This window comes from Heteronotia binoei, chromosome 3 (assembly GCF_032191835.1).
Source record: "Heteronotia binoei isolate CCM8104 ecotype False Entrance Well chromosome 3, APGP_CSIRO_Hbin_v1, whole genome shotgun sequence".
Lineage (NCBI taxonomy): Eukaryota > Metazoa > Chordata > Lepidosauria > Squamata > Gekkonidae > Heteronotia > Heteronotia binoei.
In genome coordinates this window covers 136496766-136524064 of record NC_083225.1, presented here as the reverse complement: position 1 = coordinate 136524064, position 27299 = coordinate 136496766, and the positions used below count along the sequence as shown (strand labels likewise).

Here is a 27299-nt window from a genome sequence, read left to right as displayed (position 1 = left end):
TTACTCTGGCTTCCAGATGCTGTCATCCAAGAACGTGGCTATGATGTCCCTAGGCAGATGATTAGGAGATTGGGCGCTTTTAGGCAGACGTTTTCCTGCCCGGTATGCTGCAGTGATATTTGGACAAACGTCATCCTCTAGTTTCAAGGCTGTGGCTAGCCAGTGTGCCTTGAAAGTAGCCATGTCATTGTTCTCTTCTGCACCCTCCCTCAGCCCTCTAAATTTGAGGTTTGCAGCTTTAACATCATGCTCTAGGAGAGATGCCTGTTCCCTTGGTTCAGCATTTTCTTTTTGTAAAGCTTTTGTTTCTCTTTGTACTGTCGTACTGATTTCTAATGCCTTTTTTTGCTTTCTTAATAACTTGTACAAGGGAGCCTTTTGTCTCTTCTAATTGGAAGATATTGTGGCCATACTGTCCATAATCCCTTTTTCCATGCCTTTTAGGTACACTAAAATATCAGTGTTTACTTGCGGTTCTGGTGAAAACTCCATTTTTGCTGTTTCTGCTGCCATTTCAGGCTTTGGTTGTGAAGCTTTTCCACCAGAACTTATTGGGGCAAAGAACTGCTCAAGAGCCTGATTTTTTTTTTTTAGATTATCTTTTGTTTTCTGCCCCTCACTTTTCCCCATCACTTTAAAATGTTTGAGTTTAAATGTTTACCACATTTATTTATTTACGTTATATTTATATCCCGCCAATTCCATACAGACTCAACAGTATAAAATAGACAGTAAACAAAGCAATATTAAAACAATAAAACAATCAGATAATAACAATGGTGCTACTTCAGGCAGATCATTAATATTTTCTTTCTCACGCACACAGATCCTGGGCAGTTAGTAATCAAAGTGCTATGGCTCCAGATGTGGTGGCAGCCCTCTCCCATTAGATGTTATATGCCATCTGAAACAGTTCAGTCTTGCAGGCCCTGCAGAACTGTGATAAATCCTGCAGGGTTTGATTGGAGGGTGGAAAGGGGGAAGAGAGTGTCAGGCTTAGGCATCTGCATGTTCCATGGCCACGCCCCCTCACATGTGATTTTGTTTTGAGCACTAACTTGCTTGCAAGTAAAGTTCTGCTCAGGAATGAGGTGAAAGAGAAAAGAAAGGAGCATGGCAGAATGTTGTTAAAAGACAGAGGTTGGAGGAGCAGAGAAAGCTGTTGAGAGAAATGGACGTTTGCTGGCACTGGCAGGAGGGTGGGAAGGAAACCAACTGGTAAGATGTGGAGTCTTTCCAGGTTATACCTGGGGCAAGGAGGCAAGGCGTTCATGGATAGGTGAGAGAACCACAAGCTTGTTCTGAAAAGGAACATGAGGCATAATTCCTTTAGAACCTAAGCATGAAGGGTTGCAAATGGACTAGAGTGGTCAGACGTCTGAACTATGGGAAGTATGGTTTTACCATGGAGTTTGGGGGAGGGGGATTGTAAGAACATCACAGCAATTTGTGACATTACTTTGAAATGACTGCAGTTATGCATAAATTACTGTTTCTTCCAAATCATAGAATGATACTAGTATTCTTTTTATATATGGTATTTCATTATGAATTCCTAGTTCATTTTATAGGTCAAAACATTAAAGAGTTTGTTTTAGGCTACCATGAAAACATGGTGGTTATGTATCTGTAAGATAATGTGTTATATGGGGAACGGATTTCTTATAAATGCCATTGCCTGTGCAGTAGTAGTTCTGAAAGATTAAGTTATACTAATGTACTAATCAAATTGTTTAACACCAATGATTACAGTTCCTCAAACTTTCCTTGGGCTCCCTTTATTCATAAGGAAGCCATAAGAATAATCAAGAAATGTCTATTTAAGTACGATTATAACAGTACAATCTGTAGAGCACAACATATTCAACTCAATTTGTTGGTATTTTTCTACCTGGAGAGCTCACTGATTACTGCTCTTATTTGCTTATTCCTCACTATAGGTGTGTCTTTATGATGGCACAACTTATTGTCCTACCATCTAGAGTTTTGCAAGAGAGGTATCTTACATACCATACTCTGATAGAATATGTGACTATGGGGCAGGTAGTGTAAACACCCTATATTGCGTAACCTTTGAATGCAATAATTTTCTGAGCCTAGAAATCTTTTAATTCTTCCTCTGCTTCAAAATATAGATCATATAGAGAAATTATCTCTTTTATTAGAAGATAATAGCAGACCTTTCACACTTTGAGAGCTGTGAAATTTTATACATCTATGGTAGATTTTCACAGCCATTAAAATGCGGCCTAGCTTTTTCTATATTTTAGTAATCTGCTTCAAACTAGCAAGTTAAAAAGCAGTATGTGGTAGAGAGAGGGATAACTGATAATTTTCACTGAATACCTCTGAAATGATGAGTGCCTTTGAACAATAATTTATCCAATATTTTCCTATAGGTCTCCTGATGTTAGATGTAAGCTACCTACTTTTTCATCTATCTATACATCTATACAGTATTACTTTTGTTTCTTATTTATGAGCTTGAAACATTACAGGAGACTGGATAGATGAATACATTATTTAGTCATTTCATCTGCCACATCTGCAAAAAAAAAATTCAGACTTATCTGCAGAAGTAACAATTTCAAAAAGTTACACTTCATCCATTACTTCCAGTAAAGGTATAGATTGCAAAAGCCAATGTTTCTAGGGTGGTATTGTAGTTGCCACTGATGGCTGTCAAGTTAATTGCTGAAGAGAGCTGGGATATCTTCTAGCCAGAAACTAACATTAGAAAGTAATTGGTACATTAGGGTGGGCTATTTGAGGGAAAGAATTTTAATGGATTGAAAAAAACCTCTCAAGAAGGGCAAGAAATAAATGAACAGTTGATACAAATCATAGAAGAAAAGACTATTCAGCAAGATGGAATTACATTGAGAAGAATATGTGAAATAAATTAAAGGTTAAAAAAGCCCATTTAAAATAAATAGGGAGAAAGACTGTACACTAGGAAATAAAAAACTGTAGGCAATGCCAGTTGCCAGGGTTCAACTCACAACCTAATAACTGTGCTTCTAATCTTAAGAGCATGTGAACAGAGCTAAAGTCTTAAACAGCATGGGCATTCCACCAAAAACTGTAAGCACGAACAAAAATATTCCTTCTGCCTCTGAAGTGCCTGGTACAACTTTCCATATGTCTCAACATCACTACAAGATGTATTTTCCCACTCTCAGACTATACGATTGGCTGGCAGTAGAAAGCATATCACAATGATCTCACAACACACGGAACACAGTGTAATTAAATATGATAGATGTGGAATGTAATCCAGGGATGTAGTTTTCACCAGCAGCCATGCATTTCCTGCAATGTTTATTTGCTCCCATATAAAAAATGAAGACTAGACAAAATAGAGTTTATTGATTACACTATGAACTACAATATAAATGCTCCCAAACTTCTTACAGGCTGCCCATTGCATTTAATAGCATTTGTATAATCATCTCTAGCCCCAAATGCTTCATGGCCATAGGTCATCTTGCTTCTGCAAAAAGATGTTGCCCATCAGCTTCACCCCCCTTTCCCCTCACAAACACTGTTCAGTGTGAAGGTTCAAGTATTGATGCTAGGTATAGGCATGAACCAGGACAATGTGGTTCAGTTCATGGTTCATGGCTAAACCACAAAGCAAACCACAAACTGAACCAAACCAGGTCTGTTCATGAATCAAGCTAATTTATGGTTCATGGCACTGCAAACACTGTTGAAAGGGATCACAGCTTCTTTAAACAGGGTTTGCAGAAAGCAAAAAACCAACTGAACAGCACAGCTGTTTTGTGAGCTGTCTTGTGCAGTCTCTTTAAACTTTAAAGGGACTGCACAAGACAGCCCAAAACAGCTGAGTGGTGGGGAGCAACTCTGACCACTCAACTGTTCTTGCAGCTTTTGGGATTTAGCGTTCCTTTAAACCCCTGCTTTCTGCTCTATCCACAAACCCTCTCAAATTGCTTTAAAAGTTTGTGGAAGTTCATGAACTTCTGTTTGTGAACCAGTTGTGAAAGAAACACTGTGCACATTGTGCAGCTCTTTGTAACATTCATGTGAAATGGAAAGCAAGATGAATAAGAATTCACTGAAGGATTATATGAATAAGTATTTACTATAGATGCTTATTATATTTCCCCTATTTAAAAATTTCCATGCATTTTGGGCTTCCCAATTATCTTACTTATAGATGGGTAGCAACATGCTCTTTATCATATATCTGTTCATTAAATGTGTACAAAAAGATATCTCAATGAGTAAATTATTTATCTAGATTCCTTTTTGAGCTGTGATTTAATCGACTATTAGTAAATATCTATATGAAAAGGAACTGTGATGTGGCTCAATCCATGCAAACCCAAGGCAGTCCGCTTCATCACTCAACTAGTTCGCACACGCCAGGAATGATTTAGCTAGACCCCATGCCCCAAAACTAGGCTGCTATTGGTGCTCACCGAGCTGCATAATGGAAGTTAGGCAAAAAACCCAGCCAACCTTAAAGTAACCAGCCTACTTAAACCAGCCACACCCTAGCCAATTCCACAATCCCTTCTACAAGCAGTGTGAGGTAGGAAAAAAACACCACTTCCAACAGCAAACAGGAAGAGATGAAGAAATTCCTACCCAAAACCCTATAAATTAAGAGCAACCAGCTATCGCCCACATTGCCTCAAGGGCGGGAGGGTGGGCCGAGCACGAGGTGAAGACTGGGAGGCAGAAGCAGAGACAGCCGTTAAGGCGTGCCTCCTCCTCCCTCACCTCCCATAACACCCTGCCCGCTCATCCTCCTTATGAAGGGACAAAACGGCCCCTGGAGAAAAGGCTGTGCAGCCTGCCTCCAGTTGGGAGCCGCATTGACCCCACAGATGGAAGGAAGAGACGGGCACAAGGGTTTGGGTAACTAAGGGCCACTTTCTTTATTATTAAATTAACAACAAGGGCTGTAAACTTAACAGGCAGCACAGCAGGGCCAGGAGACTAAATATCCCTTCCCTGCCGCATGATGGGCGAGCCACCATGCCTCAAGGTATAGCCAAAATGCATGGCTCGTACCCGACCGGCCTAGCAAAGATTATGACCTGGAATTCCAGCCCCCATCTGCACGGCTGAAGGGTGGATCAATCCATGCAAACCCGAGGCAGTCCGCGTCATCACTCAACTAGTCTGCACAGGCCAGGAATGATTTAGCTAGACCCCGTGCCCCAAAACTGGGGTGCTATTGGTGCTCACCGAGCTGCTTAATGGAAGTTAGGCAAAAAACCCAGCCACCACAAGGCTAAGCCTCTGCTTAGGCAGCTGCACCCACTAAACGCCTAGCACTTCCCAAAGCCCGAGTTTTAAGTCATCCAAAAAAGCGTCGTTTCCCTTATCGGAAAGATGAACACCATCAATCCTGTATAAATCCATGCAATCAGCACGGATCCCAAGATGAGGGAGAAAGTGGCCCAACCCCCCTCAAGGGCTTTTTTAATTTCTAAATTGGCTTTGCGGTGAGCTCTCTCAATCGCCTGTGAATTCCATGCGCCACGTCATACCTGGCGTGGGATCATGGCTTACCACATAATCAAAACCTGAGGCCAACAACTCCTAATGACTCAAAAGTCATCCTTGGCCTGCAGCACAAGGGCTTTACCCTTGAGCAAGCCTAGATCATTTCCTCCCAAATGTATCACCACAACATGTGGTGACAAAACGTTTTCAAAAAGCAAGAGCAACAGGCCCAACCAAAGGAGACCCTGCCGTCCACGCCACTCTACGGTAACCCGCTTGCTGAGCCCCAGCTGTGACCAGGATGAAGTCCTCCTGGCCCTATGGGCAGCCAAGAACACGAACCTGTGCCCCCATATGAGGATGCGTCGTCCCTCCCCATGGACAACAACACCTGAGAAAACAGTGAATAACCACACCCTCAATAACCTGATGCCTGTTACTGCAGCGCCAGAGGGCAGACATAGTCTTTATAGGTCGAGGGACACCACCAACCAAGTTTCTGAATGGACAGTGGGGAGTACCCCAGAGCCGCCACCGTAGAAGCTGCTCCTATGTGGAAAGAATGAGGCCAAGTCTGGATCGAGGTGGCTCGGCGGTACTGATGTTGTTAGACCTATCGGCAGTGTTTGATACGGTCGACCACTGGTTGCTGACTAGCTATCTTGCCCACACGGGGATTCAGGGGCTGGCCTTACAATGGCTTTCCTCTTTCCTTGAAGGTCGGGGACAAAGGGTGGCTATTGGGGGTGAACTGTCCCAGAGATACACGCTTGATTGTGGGGTGCCTCAGGGGGGTGCTCTCCCCAATGTTGTTCAACATCTATATGCGCCCCCTTGCCCAGATTGCCTGAAGGTATGGGTTGGGTTGCCATCAGTATGCCCTGGTCGTATCAACTTTACGCCTTTTGATTTTCTCCTTTTCCCTATTCTAAGATAAGGTCTTAGCAGGCACCGAAGAGTAAGATGGGCCCCAGGGATAAAGGAAACCCCAGTCACTGCAAGGGGTCGAGGATAGTCCAGGAAACTGGCCAGGCAGGCCACCCCAAGACGCTAGAGGGTTAGCCAAATTAAAACCCCAAGCTCAAGGATTAGTAAACACTGCAGACTGGCTATTGGCCACAGGCCCAAATGTATCTGATTGCCCCCACGGCCCCCAGGGCCAAGCTACATTACTGCGTTGTACAGACTTGCCCCTACTAAACTGCACACCCTGCTGGGCGTCCACATCAGGAACTTTCACCGGGAGAGGTGACGCTCCATCAATCTCAACAGGGCCAGACCTGCTCTCAAGAGAAGACAAGCGGTTAAGAATCTCTTCTTGCAACCGTTTCCTATCAGCAGCCTTGATAGCTTTGGATGAAACGCCCTTTTTACCCCCAATCTCTGTGATACGGGGCTTGCCACTAGGCATGGCTAGGGAGTCCAATATTTAGCCTGCCAAGAACAGGGTGTGTGTCTTTAAATAGAGACTAACAAAAAATTGCTGCCGCCTTGCCTAGCAACAACAAAGTAATAAGCAGAGAAAATGGCCACCACCTTGCCCAACAACACAGAAGTAATAAGCAGAGAAAATGGCTGCCACCCTGCCCAGCAACAGGGAAGTAATAAGCAGTGAAAATGGCCACCGCCCTGCCCAGCAACAGGGAAGTAATAAGCAGCAAAAATGCCGGCCGCCTCGCCCAGCAACAGGGGAGTAATAAGCAGAGAAAATGGCCGCTGCTGTGCCCAGCAACAGGGAAGTAATAAGCAGAGAAAATGGCTGCCGCCCTGCCCAGCAACAGGGAAGTAATAAGCAGCAAAAATGCCGGCCGCCTCGCCCAGCAACAGGGGAGTAATAAGCAGGGAAAATGGCCACCGCCCCGCCCAGCAACAGTGCAGAACACCCCAACAATAGGACGGGGGGAATGAAGAGGGCCCCAAAGCTATACCCCCTAAACAGCCCGCCCAGCAACAGTGCAGACCACCCCAACATTCAGGACGGGAGGACCGAAGAGGGCCCCAAAGCTACGTCCGATATTCCCAGCTAGAGGGGGAACAACCCCTGGGAAAAGGCAGAGAAAAAATGCTGGCTAAGCTAAAAAAAAAACAGCCAGCAGCCAAAAAGTGCTCCCGCCGCCTCCACGCAGCCAAAAACCAGGTGCTCTCCATCCCTCGATGCCCAAAAGTGGCTGAAACCGCCACCACTAAGCTACTGGCACCTCCTCTGAAGCTCAGCCGAAAGATCACCGCGGCATGAAAACCAACACGCCGAAAGACCCTGTTCCAGGCAGGACAGGAGAAGCTCATCCAAGCTCTCCACGCCACTCCCCGAGCACGAGACAAAGACTGAGAGGCAGAAGCAGAGACAGCTGTTAAGACGTGCCTGCTCTGCCCTCACCTCCCATAATGCCCTGCCCACTCCTCCTCATGAAGGGGCAAAACGGCCCCCGGAGACAAGGCCGTGCAGCCTGCCTCTGATTGGGATCCGCATTGTTTAAAATTTCCAGAGCCTCATTTAACATTAGGGATAATATGAATGAACGGGGTGCCGGTGTGTGAATGGATATCACTTGTATTCTTTCACAGAGTAGCCATGTTCATCTGTAGTAGAAAGGCTAGATTCAAGTCCAATAGTACCCTAGAGACTAACAAGGTATTTAGGGTACAAGCTTTCCTTGACAAAAGTCAAAGTTCCCTTTGTCAGGTATCTGAACTCAAATCTAGCTTACCTTTGTCCTTGTGGTGTATTTCATGTTATTCCACTATGAAATCCAGTTTCATTTGAAGCTAGATGATCAGACAGTACTCACAATTCCAATCAAAAGCTAAATGATATAATTCAAGAGGCTTATTACTAAAATTAGTGATCTGATACAAGCAAGATGCAATCCATGTGTGGATCTTCTTGCCATATCATGTCAATGGCTGATCTGAATTATATAGGTCAACTGAAATAATCCTTCTGCCTAGTTTGAACAACTGCTTCTGACCACAATCCAGAATTTAGCAAAGCCAGTGATCTGTGTAACTGTTGCTATGGTTTTAGAGCTTCCAATTGTTCCAGTGGCAGCAACAATGTGGTCGCTTTCATGCATTCAGTGGGAGAAAGAGGGATGACACAATGATCCTGTGTACTATCTCATATGTCCAGAATAGGGAATATATCATTGGATTTATTACTCCTGGTGGATTCATCCAGCTGCCAGGGTACCTAAATGCATACACCATTTATCAAAGTACAAGGAGCCTGGGAAATTGCATGAAAAGAGCTATGTTGGAATGTGGATTTGGCCAGGTTGCATGACAATGAATTAAGGCTTCTTTTCCTGCATCAACACGAGATATTTGGAGTTGTGAAATATATCCCTCCTGTCTTACACATAGCAACACCCTAACTGTTTCTACAGCCTTTAAATTGTTATTCTCTTGAGAGAAGATTAGAGTGAAACACCAAGAGATTAATTTTATTTCCTTGCCCTTCTGGCTTTCTCCCACAGGCACTGTAGCTCTATAGGAGGACACAGTTTGACTCCCATGACGAGTATATTTAAAAGAAAGATGAAACCTAGTTACCTAGCCATAGATGTCACTTTAGCTGCAGGATTCCCAAAAGAGAGAGATTTTATTTATCTATGCAGTTCCTCCTGGAAGGCATAAGACTGGAGGCTGAAAGTACCGATATTTAATGTCTCTATTACAGAAATGTTGCCTGAAATGCGAAAACTGTGCATTATCTTTGGGTGGATATGAATGTTACTGAAAAGCAGGAAATGGGAGTTACAAAAAATAACTTGTGTTTCCTATTTTTTTTTCATAATAATATTCTGCTGGTGACTGTCACTTCTAACCCCTAGGTTTGTCAACACAAGGCTGGAAAAGTCCCAGAGATTTGGAGGTAAGACGTATAGAGGGCAGGGTTCAGGGGAGGGGAAGGATTTCAATGTGGTATAACCACTCTTCAAAGCAGTCATTTTCTCCAGGAAAACTGATATCTGTAGTCAGGAGATCAGCTGTGATGCTTGGAGATCTCCATCCCTCAGCTGGAGACTGGTAGCCCTGTCCTTCAATGAGATATGCATATTCCACAGTCCAGTTTTAAAAAGAAAATATCATTTCTAAAATCAGTGCATGTAATGTCATTAAACTTTTTTAAGTGTTTGCTTGTGTATTTGATCAGTGCTGATAAGAATAACATCTACAACTATGGTGGTTTTAAACTTTGGGGAAAGGCTTGCAATTTATCTAGTACTTAACAGAGATCTAACACACTAGGCTGGGAGGAGCAAGATGGTAGCTTCACAGTCATATTCAGTCATGAGATTATCCACAGCCAGGTTTAGGCTATCCTGAACATGGATTTTTGTTAGTGTTTTGTTTATACTTCTTGGCCTTTTAAAAATCTTTCAGTACTTTAACATTTACACATACATAAATGGGCTCCAATAAGCTGATGAGCAAGGCCATTTGATCCCTCCATCTATCCCCAACTAGAAGACAGTCAGATGAAACAAAAAATATGCCACATTTGAATACCATGTTTCTGATGGTTAAGTTAAGCAATTAAGATTCTTGAGTGCCAATCAGTTTTGCATTTGCATCTCCTGTGATATAGTTGTTGGCTTCTGATTGCTGATTATGATGGACAGATGTTGTGTTGTCTATGGCCCACAGTGAAAGTCAACACTTACACATAGGCATTCTTCTTTTTTCCCTTGTTTTCAGTGTTAGAGTTAAGACAATAAGAATGTTCCATAAAACTATAAGGTATTTATTTTGTCACAACAACAACAACAACAACACTAACACAGTTTATCAGTTTTGCGTGGTGAGATAATGACATGGGCAACCCAAGGAATTAAAGAAAGAGATACTTGCTTATTCTGAGCCTTTTCTTACAGTGGAAAATTGGAGTAGGTTAAATATATAATCCTTCCAGGGATCCTTATAGATGCTTTGTTCACACATTAAACAGGACCAAAGAGGATTTTTTTGAAAGAAAGAAAGAAAGAAAGAAAGAAAGAAAGAAAGAAAGAAAGAAAGAAAGAAAGAAAGAAAGAAGAAGGAAGGAAGGAAGGAAGGAAGGAAGGAAGGAAGGAAGGAAGGAAGGAAGGAAGGGCAGGACATTTGCCCATCATCACAATACAGTACAACTAAAGCTTTGTCAGTACAATGCCACAACCTGTGGTATTGTATTGGTTGACATGGGTAATCCAGAACTTCACATCTGTACCAAAGAATGTTTAATCACATACAATGTCAACAGATGCAGCCTAGCATAGAATAGAGGGAGAGAAGAATACAGGGAATAGAGGGAGAGAAGAATACAGGAGATTAAGGAATAGTACTATGTTCAGGTCACTTTCCTGGTGTTACTCTTATTAGGGTGGCTATGAATCAGTGACAGAGCACTTGCTTTACATGCAGAAGATCACAGATTTAGCCCTTGGCAACTCCAGTTACAGGATCAGGTAGCAGGTGATGTGAATGTCTGACAGCCTGTCATATCTCTGACATGAATAGCCCAGCCCTGACATGGATAGCTACAATTCCCAATCTCCTGCTGGGAGGGTTCCTTCCAATTTTTGAGCCTCCAACCCACTGGCACAGAATTGGCTGGTGGGGGAGCCCTGCCCTTGAAATGTTCCATCCCATCAGTGCCTGATGTGCCTGGTGCTATGATGTCACCCATCCAAGTACTTGCCAGAGTCACCCCTGCTTAGCATCCAAGAGATAAGGCTTGCCTGAGTTATCCATAGGGTTGCCAGGGCTTACCTGACTGCTGACAGGGGGATTGTCTTCTTGTGCATGCGGCGTGATGATGTCACCCAGAAGTGACATAATCACGCCAGGCATGTCACATGGGGATGCTCTAGCATTTTAGTTAAAAAATTCTATGGTGCCAAAGAGTTTTTTACCTAAATGCTAAAGCATCCCCGCATGATGTGCCTGTGTGATTATGTCATTTCTGGGTGACATCATCACGCCGCATGCACAAGAAGACAATCCCCCTATCAGCAGCCAGGTAAGCCCTGGCAACCCTATGGATAACTCAGGCAAGCCTTATCTCTTGGATGCTAAGCAGGGGTGACTCTGGCAAGTACTTGGATGAGAGCCCTCCTTGAAATACCAGCAGGTGGGAGGACCGGGGCAGGCTTTATTCAACCACCTCTCTGAATATCCTCCAAGCCTCCAGTAGGGGTCAGTCACTAGAGGTTATCATGATTTCCAGGTGTAGACACACACACACAAAATACAGAAATAAAAAAATTCTGACAATGCTGATGCAACCGTACAATGAAATGTATCTATTTAGCAAGGCATGAAGAAGGTACCAAGTTCAATATCCAGCATTTCCAGTTATAGCATCAGGGAGCAGATGATGTGAAAGACTTCTGCTTGGGAGCTGAAGCCAGTCAGAATAGACAATGCTGATTCAAGCAAATATCTCCAAGCTGTGATTTCTAATAGAGTTAAAGCTGTTGGAAAAGAACAAGCATTTTTCGGCAGCACCCTGAACGACCAAGCAGCCTTATCTAGGGACAGCACTGCTTGCTCCACACGGAGAGGGGCCTAGAAAAGGTGGCCTAAACAAAGCTCGTCTCCCCCACCCCAGTTGGCTAGCCGCGGTCAACGGGCATCCTTACTTGCGGTCGAAAAATAACAACAAAGAAAAGGCATGCACCTGCCTCACAAAGTGTGCAAAGACTAAAGCTTGCGTGTTGGAACATCAGAACCATGCTTGACACAGTAGGCAGTGATCGCCCTGAACGACGCTCTGCTCTAGTTGCCCACGAACTTCTCAGGTTGAATATCGACATAGCAGCTCTCAGTGAGGTCCGTTTCCCTGAGGAAGGTAGTCTTCAAGAACACGGTGCTGGCTATACCCTCTACTGGTCGGGTAAGTCAAAGGCTGAGAGCCGCCTTTCTGGCGTTGGCTTCATGGTCAGGAACTCCATTGCCTCCAAACTCGAAAACCTGCCAACAGGTCACTCAGATCGCATCATGTCCATGCGCCTCCCACTTCAAAACAAGCAGCATGCAACACTCTTCAGTGTGTATGCCCCAACCCTTCAAGCAGATCCTGCAGAAAAGAACAAGTTCTATGCTGATCTACGCAACCTCGTACGGAAGACCCCAACAGAGGACAAGGTGATCATCCTTGGCGGCTTCAATGCCAGAGTAGGTAAAGACTCGGAAGCCTGGAAAGGAGTACTTGGCAAACACGGCATTGGCAACTGCAATGACAACGGGCGCCTCCTACTAGAATTCTGCATGGAGCACCAGCTCACCATCACCAACACTATCTTCCAGCAGAAGAACAGTCTGAAGACAACCTGGATGCACCCACGGTCCAAGCATTGGCACCTTATCGACTACATTCTGGTGCGCCAGAGAGACCTTCGAGATGTCTTACACACCCGAGTAATGCCCAGCACAGAATGTCATACGGATCATCGTCTTGTACGCTGCAATCTCCGTCTTCACTTTAAACCCACACCCAGGAGAGGAGGTATCCCTCGGAGGAAGTTTCAGGTTGGCAGCCTCCAGTCAGCCGAAGTTAAAGCTGCCTTCCAGGCAAAACTCCAGTCAAGAATTGAGGACCCCAGTTGCCCCACAGACCCTTCTCCAGAAGCACTCTGGGAACACCTAAAAACTACCGTCCTGCAGATCTCTGAAGAAGTCCTCGGGTTCTCCACAAGGAAGAACAAGGACTGGTTTGATGAGAACAATCAAGAGATCCAAGAATTACTGGCAAAAAAGAGATCTGCCTACCAAACACATCTTGCTCAGCCCTCCTGTCCTGGGAAAAAAGCAACCTTTCGCGCTGCATGTAGCAACCTCCAGCGCAAGCTTCGAGACATTCAGAACGAGTGGTGGACCAAGCTTGCAGAGAGAACCCAGCTGTGTGCAGACACTGGTGATTTCAGAGGGTTCTACGAAGCCCTGAAGGCAGTATATGGTCCATCATATCAGGCTCAGAGTCCCTTGCATAGTGCAGACGGCCAAGTGCTCCTCACAGACAAGGCATCCATACTGAACCGGTGGTCGGAGTATTTTCAGGTTCTCTTCAGTGCCAACCGCGTAGCTCAAGATTCAGCAATCCACCTCACCCCACTTCAACCGGTGAAAACAGAGTTGGATGAGATCCCCACCCTAGAAGAGACTGTTAAAGCCATCAAGCAACTGAAAAGTGGCAAGGCAGCGGGAGTTGATGGAATTCCACCAGAGATCTGGAAGCATGGGGGCACAGTACTACATAGCTCACTTCACAAAGTACTTGTCACCTGCTGGGAACAAGGCAAATTACCACAGGACTTTCGCGATGCAATCATCATCACCCTATACAAGAACAAAGGGGAAAAGTCAGACTGCTCCAACTACCGGGGGATAACCCTGCTCTCCATCGCAGGCAAAATCCTTGCCAGAATACTCCTGAACAGACTGGTGCCCACCATTGCAGAAGAACTCCTCCCAGAGAGCCAGTGCGGCTTCAGAGCTAACAGGAGCACCATCGACATGGTATTTGTTCTCAGGCAGCTCCAAGAGAAATGCAGGGAACAGAACAAGGCTCTGTATGTGACTTTTGTCGACCTTACCAAAGCTTTCGATACCGTTAGCAGGAAAGGCCTGTGGCAAATCTTGGAACGTTTAGGATGTCCCCCAAGGTTCCTCAGCATGATCATCCAGCTACACGAAGACCAGCGAGGCCAAGTCAGACACTGCAACGACCTCTCGGAGCCCTTTCCAATAGGCACAGGTGTAAAGCAAGGCTGCGTTCTCGCGCCAACTCTCTTTACGATCTTCTTTAGCATGATGCTTCAAAGAGCCGCAGTAGATCTAGATTATGACGATGGCGTATACATCCGCTATCGCACCGATGGCAGCCTGTTCAACCTGAGGCGACTAAAGGCACACTCCAAGACAATGGAAAAACTCATCCGAGAGCTACTGTTTGCTGATGATGCTGCACTCGTCTCCCACTCGGTATCTGCTCTGCAGCATATGACGTCCTGCTTTGCAGAGGCTGCCAAGCTATTCGGCCTAGAAGTTAGTCTGAAGAAGACAGAAGTTCTCCACCAGCCTGCACCCCAGGAAGATTATCACCCCCCCTGCATCACTGTGGGTGAATCAGTTCTGAAGACAGTCCAGCAGTTCAGCTACCTGGGGTGTATCATCTCCTCAGATGCCAAGATCGACAAGGAGATTGACAACAGGCTGGCAAAGGCAAACCGTGCATTTGGCCGACTGCACAAAAGAGTGTGGAGCAACAAGCATCTGAAAAAAGGCACAAAGATCAATGTTTACAAAGCGGTTGTGATGACAACCCTCATCTACGGCTCCGAATCGTGGGTTTTATACCGTCATCACCTGCGACTCCTTGAGCGCTTTCATCAGCACTGCCTTCGCACCATCCTCAACATCCACTGGAGTGACTTTGTGACCAACACTGAAGTCCTCAAGCGGGCGGAGGTTACCAGCATTGAGGCACTGCTGTTGAAGACACAGCTGCGCTGGGCAGGGCATATTTCTAGGATGGAAAACCACCGCCTTCCCAAGATTGCCCTGTATGGCGAACTCTCCACCGGTCATCGAAATAGAGGGGCACCAAAGAAGAGGTACAAGGACTCCTTGAAGAAATCCCTTAGCACCTGTCACATCAACCATCACCAGTGGTCTGACCTAGCCTCAGATCGCAAAGCATGGAGGCACACCATCCACCAGGCTGTCTCTTCCTTTGAGAACGCACGCATAGCTGGTCTTGAGGACAAAAGGAGATTGAGGAAGAATCGCACTGCTACAGGACCAACCCTAAATCAGACTTTTCCCTGCAGCCGCTGTGGCCGGACCTGCCTGTCCCACATTGGTCTTGTCAGCCACCAGCGAGCCTGCAGCAAACGTGGACTATTGCACCCTTCTTAAATCTTCGTTCGCGAAGCCAAGCCGAGAGGAAAGCTGTTGGGCAACACAGATAACAGAAATGCATGCTTCACTTGCACTGTTTGAGTCTGTGTGTGTGAGAGAGAGAGAGAGAAAGAAAGAGAGAGAGAGGGGTGGAATTTTAAAAACTAGCTATAGGTTTGTTTGTTTGTTTGTTTTTAAATAAATCCTCATTTTGCATCATAGAAAAGGTTTGCCTTTCAAAGGGCAATGAAACCCTGCTAAATAAGATTTCCACTTGCTTTCTATTGAACCCTTCTGCAATGGTACAGATCTACAGGAGCAGTCTATACCAAGCTTCCCAGCATTTTAAAACACTGCTGAGTCCATAATGCATTTGTACTTCCTTTCACATTGCCTCAAAGTCACATTTTGCCACTTTCAAAAGTCAAATTCCAGAAAAAGCAAAGGAATGCTCATGCTGAGATTGTCAGTAACATCTTCCACTATTCAATGGCATCTTTTGAAGAGCTGTTAAGATACCATTTGGCCCCTTAAGGGATAACAAATAATAACTAGAAGTTGAAAGAGCCTTTGAATTCCTAGGAAGGAGTCTTAAATAAATGAAGTAGCATGTGACAGCAGCTATCTTCAGTCCTTTGGAGAAACAGTTAACCAATTCCTTATTAATTTTATTTTAAAAACAATATAACACAACTAATGAGCTATGAAAACTCACTAGTATACTCTTTGTGCCAGCCAAAAAGGCTTTCTTGAACCTATCTCAGAATTTTAAAAATGTTTTAACAATAAATTAATACAGGTCTTAAAACCAAGCAATTTTAATATTACACATACTAATCCTCAGAAAAAGAAACCCATAAAAACAAAAATGTGCAATGACAATTCATACAATCTTGGTATTACAGATTTCCTGCAAGAACCAGTTTCACTAAAAATATTAAACTGTCATAGAACTTTTTTTAAAGTTAAGACCTGCCTCTCATCTGTCTCTGGGTGCTTTACACTACACTAAACGTAAGAACAGCAAAAATCCAGCTGCAAAACACATTATTCAGTGCAGTGTTAATGCCCCCTCTGTGTCCCTCCCCACCTTCAAGAAGTAAGATGAGTAGTGATTAAAGACAGGACATTTCCTGTGGAGGAATCTTGCTTCTGGAATGCTCTCCCTCTTGTGACTTGCCTGGCTCCTACTTTGCTTTCTTTTAGGTGCCAGGTCAGAACACATCATTTTACCTGGGGTTTTAATTAGGTGTTTTACCTTATCAGATTTATGAATGTTCTGCTTCTGTTCTAGAAATAGTCTTAAGGCTGTTTATGTCCAATGACTTGTTTTTAATTGTTTCTTTTTATATTGTTAAATTGTTTTAATTGTAAGCCACTTTGAGCAGAACTTTGAAGGTTCAGCATAGAAATATCTTAAATATATGCAATTTTTTGTCAAAAATGAGAAAATTTCTCAATTAGTTTTAATTATTTCAGTGTTATTTGAAGATATGTTAGTTTAAAATTCTCACAGTTCATTAGAAGTGCCATAATCTCACAACCATTCCTTGACCAAAGAGACCTATAATAATATGAACAAAACAAATATGAACAAAACAGTTAAAAATGCTATTAAATTATTCTTGAAAAAGAAACATAACAAGAAATTAGGTTCTGATCAGATGGGCTTTCTGGCTCACCATAGCTACTCTCACCCCTGGATTCACACATGCACATCTATTCCCATGTCCTGTTCATCCTTACCTCATTTTTGGATGACTTAAATAGCCACTGGAAACTTCCCAGTGACAAATTCCTTGCCATGCCTCTGTGGTGCATTTCTGGCTGTGTTATTGACCCGGATGCATCATGCACATTCAGAAGTGGTGTGAACGCTCTACCCTGCATGTATGTGGCCTGTGCCTGTCTTGGCCACCAGGCAAGTGCTGTCTGATTGCCATGATGCACCTCTACCACAGCACCCGGTTCATCTGATCTCATCCAGAGTTATATAGTGGTTGAACTACTGGATGAGACTGGGTAGATCTGGGTTCAAATTCCCACTCTGTGATGAAGTTCACTTGATGACCTTTGGACAGTCATGCTGTCTCTCACAATCTTCCTCTTGTGAGAATATTTAGGTTTGGGCCAGAAAAATCCTACATAACCCTATATGCTTTCTATATGGTTGCTAGTCACACTCTCTCTCTACGTTTAACTATAGTGGCTTGGCCTGTTTTCCTACAGGTTTGCAAACAAGCTCAGAAGCATCTCTCTGTTATGCATGCACATTCCTCTCTCACATCAAAATAATTTGCACCTGTCTGACCTGCTTGGCTAAATTGTTCTAAGTTCTGCTGGGGAAGGACAGGCATTTTGCACTCCTCCAAACCATAAAGAGATAACGACCGAGTCTGGGTTCTCTCAGACTTGGAATAAAAATACAGATACTATGCCCTCAAGTGTGAAATGTTGTCATGTAATCAAGTAGTGTCAAACTTGTTTCTGTTTGTAATAAAGAAAATATATGCACATTTGGGGGGGAGACATCCATAGGTAGGAAATATTCTTTTTATCAAAGAGGGGACCATTTATACTGTAATTTATATATTTGTACCACATGGTGAAACTATTGATCTCTAAGGTATATAAGTGACCCCAAATCCTTTGTCTGGGGTTGCTTTCTCCAAGGCCTCAAAGAACGTTATAACCGCCTGAGGGGAAGGCTGTCCACGAACTCTTGTCTATTGTGGGAGGGAATCTTTGTTCTACTTTGGCTCTGATACTAGGGGGAATGTCAAGCTGGGCAAGGAGCAGCTTGACAACTTGCCTGGGTTTTCTGTGAAGGTTATCAAAATCTGTCTTAATAAAATAATAGTTTATTTCCTGATAACACAACTCTCATGGGTATTTCTACATGCAGTAGCTAGCTAGTATAGGTCCAGTGACACACAGGCCTCTGTAAGTGGGCCAACAGGGGAGAAAGAACCGACACCTCTTTTGTCAGTCCGGGAGTCTCCCTCCCACAGGGAGATTCTCATGACACCTCTCTGGGTTGTTAGGAAGGTATTGTTGGAGAAGGGGGGAAATGCATGCTTGTCCTAAGATCTCTGAGGATGGTAATAAATAAATGAGTTCTGTCACTTAATTTTGTCATTTAATTAAAATGTATAGTTGCATTTCAATCTGTCTCAATTTACCAACCTCTCCTCCAAGATTTTGTGAACAGCATACATGGTTCTGCCCATTTCCCTATAACTTTTCAAAATTAATTCCTTACTGGTCACAAAATACCCAAGGTGGGCTTCTTTCTCCCTAGTAGAAGCCATTTGTCTTGCATGATAACCACATAAGCCTTTAGGAATGCAATATTTGGAGTAATAGTGGAATACTTTTGTTATGTTACACAAGGTACTATAACAAGTGTTATAGTACAACAGATTCAACATAGCTACTAAGGGAAATATTACTGCAAATTCACTTAGACATAGTTAAACATAGTGTCTCTGTAATATACTATATAACCTTTCAAGTGCATTCATGTAATGAAGTCCAAATTGAGTGATTAGTTTCTTAAGATATAGTCCTCCTGCTAACTGCAAAGTAACATTAATCATAGTGGGCAATTAGAGAATCATGTTCAGAATGTGAACTGTCTTTGGCAGTGATCCTAAGTGCAGTTAAATTATAGTGAAATCAATGTGACTGCAAAATAAATTGATGGTTTGGGGGCCATATGTACCCTATAGATCACTTGCTTTCCTTTGGCCTATCACACCCTCTGAAATCCCAAGCAAAGTTATTGCAATCTAAACCCATTGATTTAAACAGGCCAGGACAGAGGTAACTATATTGATTTGCATTTCTAGAACAACTCTGTCATAGTGAGTCCTGTTCAGATTTCAAACTTCCTTTTTTCAGAGGTCTAATAAAATTTGTGCTAAGGTAAAATCCAGAAAACTTTAAAAATATAATTTGGCAAGCCTTTCATGACCAGCAATGAACTGGTGGATTATTTCCCATGATACATTTTAAGGCTGTTATTACTTATTTCTAATGGTGCAGCTATTTGCAAGTGTAAGCAATGGAATGAATGGACCTTTTACTCACAAGTCAGATATGAACCATAAGGTCATCAGTACTGGCCTTAATATGCAAATAAATTAATCTTGAAAAAGCTGCATGGTATCAGGGGTGGAATTCTAGCAGGAGCTTCTTTGCGTATTAGTCCACACACTCCTGATGTAACCAGTCCTCCAAGAGCTTACAAAAAAGAGCCTTGTAAGCTCTTGGAAGATTGGCTACATCAGGGGATGTTGCCTAATATGCAAATGAGCTCCTGCTGGAATTCCACCCCTGGTAGTCAGGAACAGAAAATAACATAATCAGAAGTCCTCTAGGTAAGGGGGAGTCAATGGATGCCTGCATAGGTGGAATGACACCATAACATTTGGTATACCTTGCCACCAAGGGCATAAGAACATAAGAGGAGCCATGTTGGATCAGGCCACTAGCCCATCCAGTTCAACATTCTATTTTACACAGTGGCCAAAAACCTGGTGCCATCAGGAGGTCCACCAGTGGGGCAGAACTCCAGAAGCTCTCCCACCGCTGCCCTCCAAACACCAAGAATACAGAGCAACACTGCCCCAGACAGTGTTCCATCTATGCTATATCTTGTAGCTAATAGTCACTGATAGACCTCTGATCCATATGCTTATCATGTCCCCTCTGTCTATACTTATAGCCACCAACATCACTTCCTGCAACAATGAAATACTTTTTTTTATCTGTTCTAAGACTACTGCTCATTAATTTCACTGGGTGCCCACAAGTTCTTGTATTGTGAGAAAGGAAGAAAAGTACTTCTTTTTATACCTGAGAGAGAACTGAGGGCCAGTTTGGTGTAGTGGCTAAGTGTGCAGACTCTTTTCTGGGAGAACTGGGTTTGATTCCTCACTCCTCCACATGCAACTGCTTGAGTGACCTTGGGTCAGTCATAACTCTGTCAGAGCTGTTCTCCCAAGAGCAGTTTCTGTCAGAGCTCTCTCAGTTCTACCTACCTAACAGGGTGTCTGTTGTGAGGAGGGGAAGCGAAGAGAGATTGTAAACCATTCTGAGACTCCAAGTAAAAGGTGGGGTATAAGTCCAATCTCCTCCTCCTTTTCCTCTTCTCCCTTCTCTATCCCATGCATCATTTGGAAACTGCTGTCATGTCACCCTTCAGTTGTCATTTCTGCAAGCTAAAGAGTCCTAAGAGTCCTAACCTTTTAAACATTTCTTCATAGGGAAGGTGTCCCATCATTTAAGTTGCCCTTTTTGGCACTGTTTTCAATGCTATAATCTCATTTCTGAGGTGCAGTGACAAGAACTGTACACAGGGTTTGTTTGTTTGTTTTTTCCCTGGAAAAGAGGTGCCGAAACTCTCAGGACAGAAATGAAGGAGAAATACAAGGGTGTCCCTCATGAACTTTTAAACTTTTTTTTTTTGAGAATATTGTTTCCACAATCAGATTCCAGAACTCTGTTCTGCCACATTACCCCAGAAAAAAAGTCCTGATTGTATACAGTATTATTATGATACTGACTGATTTATTCTCAATCCCCTTCCTAATAATCTCTAGCACAGCATTTGCTTTTTTTTATTGCTGTCACATAATGAATCCGTATCTTCAGTGAGTTATATACCCATGACTCCAAGAACTCTTTCCTGGTCAGTTACCACCAGTTTGGAGCCCATCAGTGTTACATTTATAGTTAGGATTTTTGGCTCCAATGTGCTTTACTGGAACCTCATTTGCCACATCAACACCCACTCGTTCAGCCTCAACAGGTCCCTCTGGAGCTCCTCAGAGTATTCCTTGGTTCTCACTGCACAGTACAACTTAGTGTCATCCACATACTTAGCCACTTTACTGCATACTCCCAACTCCAAATCATTAATGAACAAGTTAAAAAGCAGTACCAAGCTCTAGTACCACGTCTTGTGGTAGCCTACTACTTTCCACCTTCCACTAACAACTCACCAGTTTTTAATCCACAAGTGGATTTGTCCTCTTATCCCGTGACATATCCCAGGACTTATCCACAGCTAAATACCTGGTGGCTCACTACACCACGCTGACTTCAAAGTCATTAATTCTAGCCATGGTAACTACCAATGAGGATTCTTGCTACTTTCCCCCCTTTGCTTTGATGGTCCCATAACAAGAAACAAGAAATTGGTACAGAAAGTACCAACCTTGAGCCTTTGGGGATGAGTTAAAAATTTAAAGAAATAATGGCCTATAGTTTTCATCTTAATACGGCCAGAGATCTCATAGAGACGTTTAGTCTGGATGCAATACTATTATTCACTTTAGCAATAAATGAATCTGCCCTTTAGATATCTTTATAGAATATATCTACATCATGCATAATATATATGATATTTCAAGGTTGCACAATTAAATTCAAGTTCCATTGAATATTATTCAAAAGGGGATTGTAACAGTACAATCTTTGCTGACACTTGGAATATACAATAAATATTTTGCAGAAGTTGTCAATTGCACTCAGCTTTGTGTGTAACACTGAACTTTTATGAGGTGTTTCATTATTAAGGATTAACTACAACATTACCCTTTAATAGGATCATAAATCTTTAATTACAGTTCAGTGTGTGATGCTGACTAAAATTGCTTTTGGAGTGAAACAATTCTATTCCTGGTTATGAATAAGCAATTTCTTTTATAGGTAAAGAAATCATAACTTTTCTAGAAGAGAAAAAAGTCCAGTCTTGCAGCATATAAACATGGTATTGGTTGTGCTGAGAATAACACATTAAAAATGTAAGACATGGTAGTTTCAACAACTACCAATGGAAGCATACTGTTGCATAAACCCGCTTAGAGTTGATACAGTTGGCAAATAATAAAAGGGCACAATTTAAAATCTAGTGGCAGAAGCTTTTCTCAATATGTAGAGATAGCAAAAGGAGCCCCATGGGCAGAGTGGTAAAGCTGCAGTACTGCATTCTGAACTCTCTGCTCACGACCTGATTTGAATCCCAGCGGAAGCTGGTTTCAGGTAGCTGGCTCAGGTTGACTCAGCCTTCCATCCTTCTGAGGTCGGTAAAATGAGTACCCAGCTTCTGGGGGGGGGGGAGTGTAGATGACTGGGGAAGGAAATGGCAAACCACCACATTAAAAGTCTTCCATGAAATCTTTGTGAAAGCAACGTTACCCCAGAGTCGGAAACAACTGGTGCTTGCACAGGGGACTACCTTTATCTTTTTGAGATAGCAAAACCCCAGAAAACCCCAGGAAATGGTGATAACTGTTTTGATGAGGTAATCTTGCATGATGAATGTTAATTCTAGTGCGTCCTCATAGCCATGGCCACCATTACTGAAGAGGATAATACCAGGTCTTGTGAAAGAAGCCCACTAAAACCTCACTGCAGCATGACTGATAAATACACCATAGCATGAATGATAAATATTATTTTGCAAGTGAAAATGCTTTTTCATTCAACTGAAATATTTGCCCTGTGACTTTGTGGAAACTGCAGTTTTATACTGCAACATAATGTAAGGTAAGGATAACTCCATATGTATAAAGTCAAAGCAGGAACAAGCCACTCATGATCAAACTCATGGGAATCATGTTCACAAATGTGGACACAACTTCTACATTTGCACAGACTGTACATATATAAGCTCCATTACTGTGATTGTGAACCTGTTTCTCCATGTGCAAGGAAGATCTTTTTCAAGTGATTCTTCCTCATCAGGTTTGAGGGGGTCATTGATATCCCCTGCCACAAGGTCTTGGACCTGGTAGGATCAAACTGGATATTTAGGCCAAATCCAATTATATATTAGTGCGTAAGAGAAGTCCAGCTGTGTTCTGTTGGATGTATGCTAAGGAAAATACCATGTTACAGCTATTCAGTAGATGTCAGGTAGTCAAATTACACTAGAAATGTGCCTTTTTCAGGAGTAATTGGTAGGAATATCCTTCTAGTATTGTACACGCCAAACTATTCTGTGTATATTAAAAATCTGGCCTTAACTTAATACTTTTGTTTGGTGCTACATTACACAACTCTGAGCCAGAACCTTATTGTGTTGCTGCCTTGGTTGAGGATCTGAGCTTTGGCACAGTCCAAGAATATTAGGCCGCAATGAGCACTGTAGCAGGGAAAGTCCTGTGCCGTCCAATCAATAGTAAATCATACTCACAAACGAGGTCTGAGGCAAGGTCAGGAAAACAGCTTCTTTATTTAACGTGCATAACCGCTCTATACACGGGCTTCAGAGAAACTCTGAGCAATGATTACAGTTACCTGCCATCCCTTATAGGGTGTCTCCACCCACTCATTATCTAAAACAGTCTCAGCTTCCCAGGTCCCTGGGACACTGACAAAAACATGCATCGACCACAATTTATGTGATGTACTAGTCTGTTGGTTCTTTTTCCTAGGCCTGTCCCCATATGGCCCCTCCCCTGCCAGCTGCACCCTGTTTCCTCATCAAGAATACCATCACACACATTCCTTATTGCTAAATTGCTTTTATCTTGCATATATGTTGTAATGTACTGGGAGACGAGACGTGGTAAAGGCATTGGTCTTTAATCGCTGGTACATTACAGAACTGGGGAACACGCGGCCGGGTCCGCTAATATATACATGCACCCCGGATCAACCCCCCTGCTGGCCAGCCCAATCCTGGCCAGTTAAACTTCCCGCGCTTGGTCTTGATTGGCGGTGACTTTTCCCGCGCTGCGCCAGGTAACCCGAGGACGTCCCGGCTTGCGCGGCGCGGGTGCAGAGTCCGATACTCAACACTCCTCCCCCCTTAGTTTAAACCACATAGTCCCGGAGGTACGCCGGTGCTCTCCGTTCCCGTGTCGATCTCCTCGGGGTCGCTCTTGGTGCGGAGGCTGGTTCCGTTGTGGGCGATGCTGCTTCTGGCTGCGGGATGTTGGGGTCTGTTTCAGGCTCCGGCTCTGGTTCGGTGTCTCTGGGGGCGTCATAAGTGGGTAGTTCCTGTATTGGCGAGCGCCCTTCCGGACCTTCGGTTGCCCGCGGTTCCCTATTCCCTACCTCCTCTGTTTCTTCGGGTAGGGTGCGGCGGCGCAGCTGATCTATGTGCCGCCTTAGTACCTGGCCCCCCTCGGTGGTCACCTCGTATGACCTGGAACCTGTCACCCTAAGGACTCTCCCCGCGACCCACTCGGGACCGCTTGCGAAGTTCTTCGCGTATACCGGGTCACCCGGAAAGAACCCCCGCACCGCCTCCCGGACCTCTGGGGACCCGCGGACCTCGGGGGCCCGGTCGGGGTGCAGCCTGTCTAGGCGTGTTGTCAGTTTCCTCCCCATAAGCAGTTCTGCGGGGCTGGATCCCGTTATAGGGTTTGGGGTGATCCTGTTGTGGAACAGGAAGGCTGAGAGGCGGTGGTCCCAATCCCCTTGTACTATTCTCCCCAGTGCTTCCTTGGTGGTCCGCACCATCCGCTCTGCCTGGCCGTTGGTGGCCGGATGGAAGGGTGCGGATCTTATGTGTCGTATGAGGTACCTCTCCGTGAACTCCCGGAATTCCCGGGAGGTGAATGCAGTACCGTTATCCGTCACCAGGGTGTCTGGGATCCCGTGCGTGCATAGGACCCTCCTGAGTGCCCGGACGGCTGCTGCTGTGGAGGTCGAGGCTACTGGAATCACCTCCAGCCATTTTGTGTAGGCATCCACAAGTATAAAAAAGATTTGGCCCTGATACGGGCCTGCAAAATCTAAGTGGAGGCGGGACCATGGTCGCCTGTTAGACTCCCATCTGTGGACCGGGGCTGATGGGGGATCGGGCCGGGATTCTTGGCAGGGTTGGCACCTCCTCACCCACCCCTCTATCTCCTCATCCATGCCCGGCCACCACACATAACTACGGGCCAGGGCTTTCATCCTCACGATGCCCGGGTGGGTCTCGTGGAGGTCTTCCAGCACCTGCTTGCGCAAGGGGGGGGAACCACCACCCGGCTGCCCCAAAGCACACACCCCTTGTGGGTTGATAGCTCGTCCTTCCTGGACGCGAATGGCCTGAACGCGTCTTCGACTTTGCCTGATGGCCACCCCCTCCCCACCCAGTCCCTGACCCGTGCCAGGATGCGGTCCCTGCCTGTTGCCCGAGCCACCTCCGCCGCGTGCAGGGGGCGCTCGGGGAGCGATTCAATGAGCATTACCCCATGTGCAGGGGCGGGATCCGGTTCTGTCATGGGGAGCGGCAGGCGGCTGAGGGCATCGGCGTGTCCCATGGCTTTACCCGGGCGGTGGACCAGTTCATACGTGTAGGAGTTCAGGAACTGGTTCCACCTCAGGACCCTCTGGGATAGGATTTGGGGGGTCTGACGGTCTGGAGCTAGGAGGCCCAGGAGCGGCTTGTGGTCCGTGGCGATGGTGAAACGCCTACCGTAGAGGTAGTCGTTGAACTTGTGCACCCCCGCCACGATCGCCAAGGCCTCCTTGTCAATTTGAGCGTAGTTCCGCTCCGCTGGAGATAGAGTCCGTGAATAGTACGCGACTGGCACTTCCCTCCCGTCCGGGAGTTGGTGCCCCAAAACCGCTCCTACTCCGTAGGGGGAGGCGTCGCAAGCTAGGATCAGGGGTAGGTTTTCGTCGTAGTGGTGAAGTACCGCGTTAGAGACCAAGAGGTCCTTCACTGCTTGGAACGCCGCGGCTTGGCGTTGGCCCCAGACCCACGGGGCCTGTTTATCCAGCAAACGGTGCAACGGTTCCGCTACGGCGGCTTTGTGCGGTAGGAACGTGTGATAAAAGTTCAACAATCCTAAAAAACTCTGTAGTTCTGCCTTGCATTTGGGCGCAGGAGCCTGGACTATGGCCCTGGTCTTGTCCGCCGTCGGGTGTATCCCCGCCGCGTCCACGGCGAACCCCAGGAACTCCACTCGCGGGACCCCTAACACACATTTCTCCTTTTTGACTCTCAGCCCCGCCGCTTGGAACCGCCTGAGGACCTCGCGCAGGCGGCAGCAGAACTCTCCTTCATTGGGGGCGGCGATTAAAACGTCGTCAAAGAAGGGTTGAACTCCGGGGATCCCTTTAAGGAGAGAGTCCATTATGCTCTGGAATATCCCCGGAGCCACACTGACCCCGAACTGCAGCCGTTTAACCCTGAACGCGCCCCTGTGGGTCACGATCGTCTGCGCCTCCGCTGTCTTAGCGTCGACCGGCAGTTGCTGGTATGCTTGTGCTAAGTCCAGCTTCCCAAAAACCTTCGCCCCGGCTAGCGCTGCTAGGACGTGGCTGACCACCGGGACTGGGTAGGGGTTGTCTTGTAGCGCCTTATTGATCGTGCACTTGTAGTCAGCGCAGATCCTCACCTCCCCATTGGGTTTGACGGGCGTTACTATGGGGGTTTCCCATTCCGCGTATGTTACCGGTTCTAGGACGCCCTGGGCCGTTAGGCGGTCCAGTTCTGCCTCTATTTTCGGCTTAAGGGCGAACGGGACGCGCCTCGCTTTAAGCCTTATGGGCCTGACCATTGGGTCAATCGGTAGGGTGATGGGCGGACCCTTGTAGCTCCCCAAGGACCCATCAAAGACCTCGGGGAACTCTCGGCAGACCCCGTCGAAATTGCTTGCCTGCAAGTGGTCCACCCCCACCAGCTGGATCCCCAGGGGATTGAACCAAGCCAACCCTAGAAGTGTGGTCAGTTGGCGCTTGACCACTAGGATGTCCAGGGGCCCTCTGAAACCCCTTCTTTCCACATGCACCCGGGCCCACCCCACGATGTGTACTGGGTTCTTCTGAAAGTCCCTCAGTACGAAGTCCGCTGGCCTCGTTTGAAGGCGGCGGTGGGGGCATAGTTTCTTGAGGGTTTCCTCCGAAATGATGGAGATGGAGGAACCCGAGTCCACTTCCATGGTGCAGGGGGCGCCCTCGATTAGGACCGACATTTT

At 45.2% G+C, this 27299-nt stretch overlaps 1 protein-coding gene across 1 annotated transcript; it reads right to left on the bottom strand.

The window, feature by feature from the left end:
- On the bottom strand, positions 1 to 27299 carry LOC132569105 (uncharacterized protein K02A2.6-like; the record flags this gene model as incomplete). Its single annotated transcript, XM_060235287.1, is given in 6 exon segments — positions 1 to 387; positions 1248 to 1301; positions 24481 to 24606; positions 25231 to 25346; positions 25349 to 26036; positions 26121 to 27299. Coding segments are annotated over 6 exon segments (2550 nt in total), but the record flags the coding sequence as incomplete, so codon positions are not given.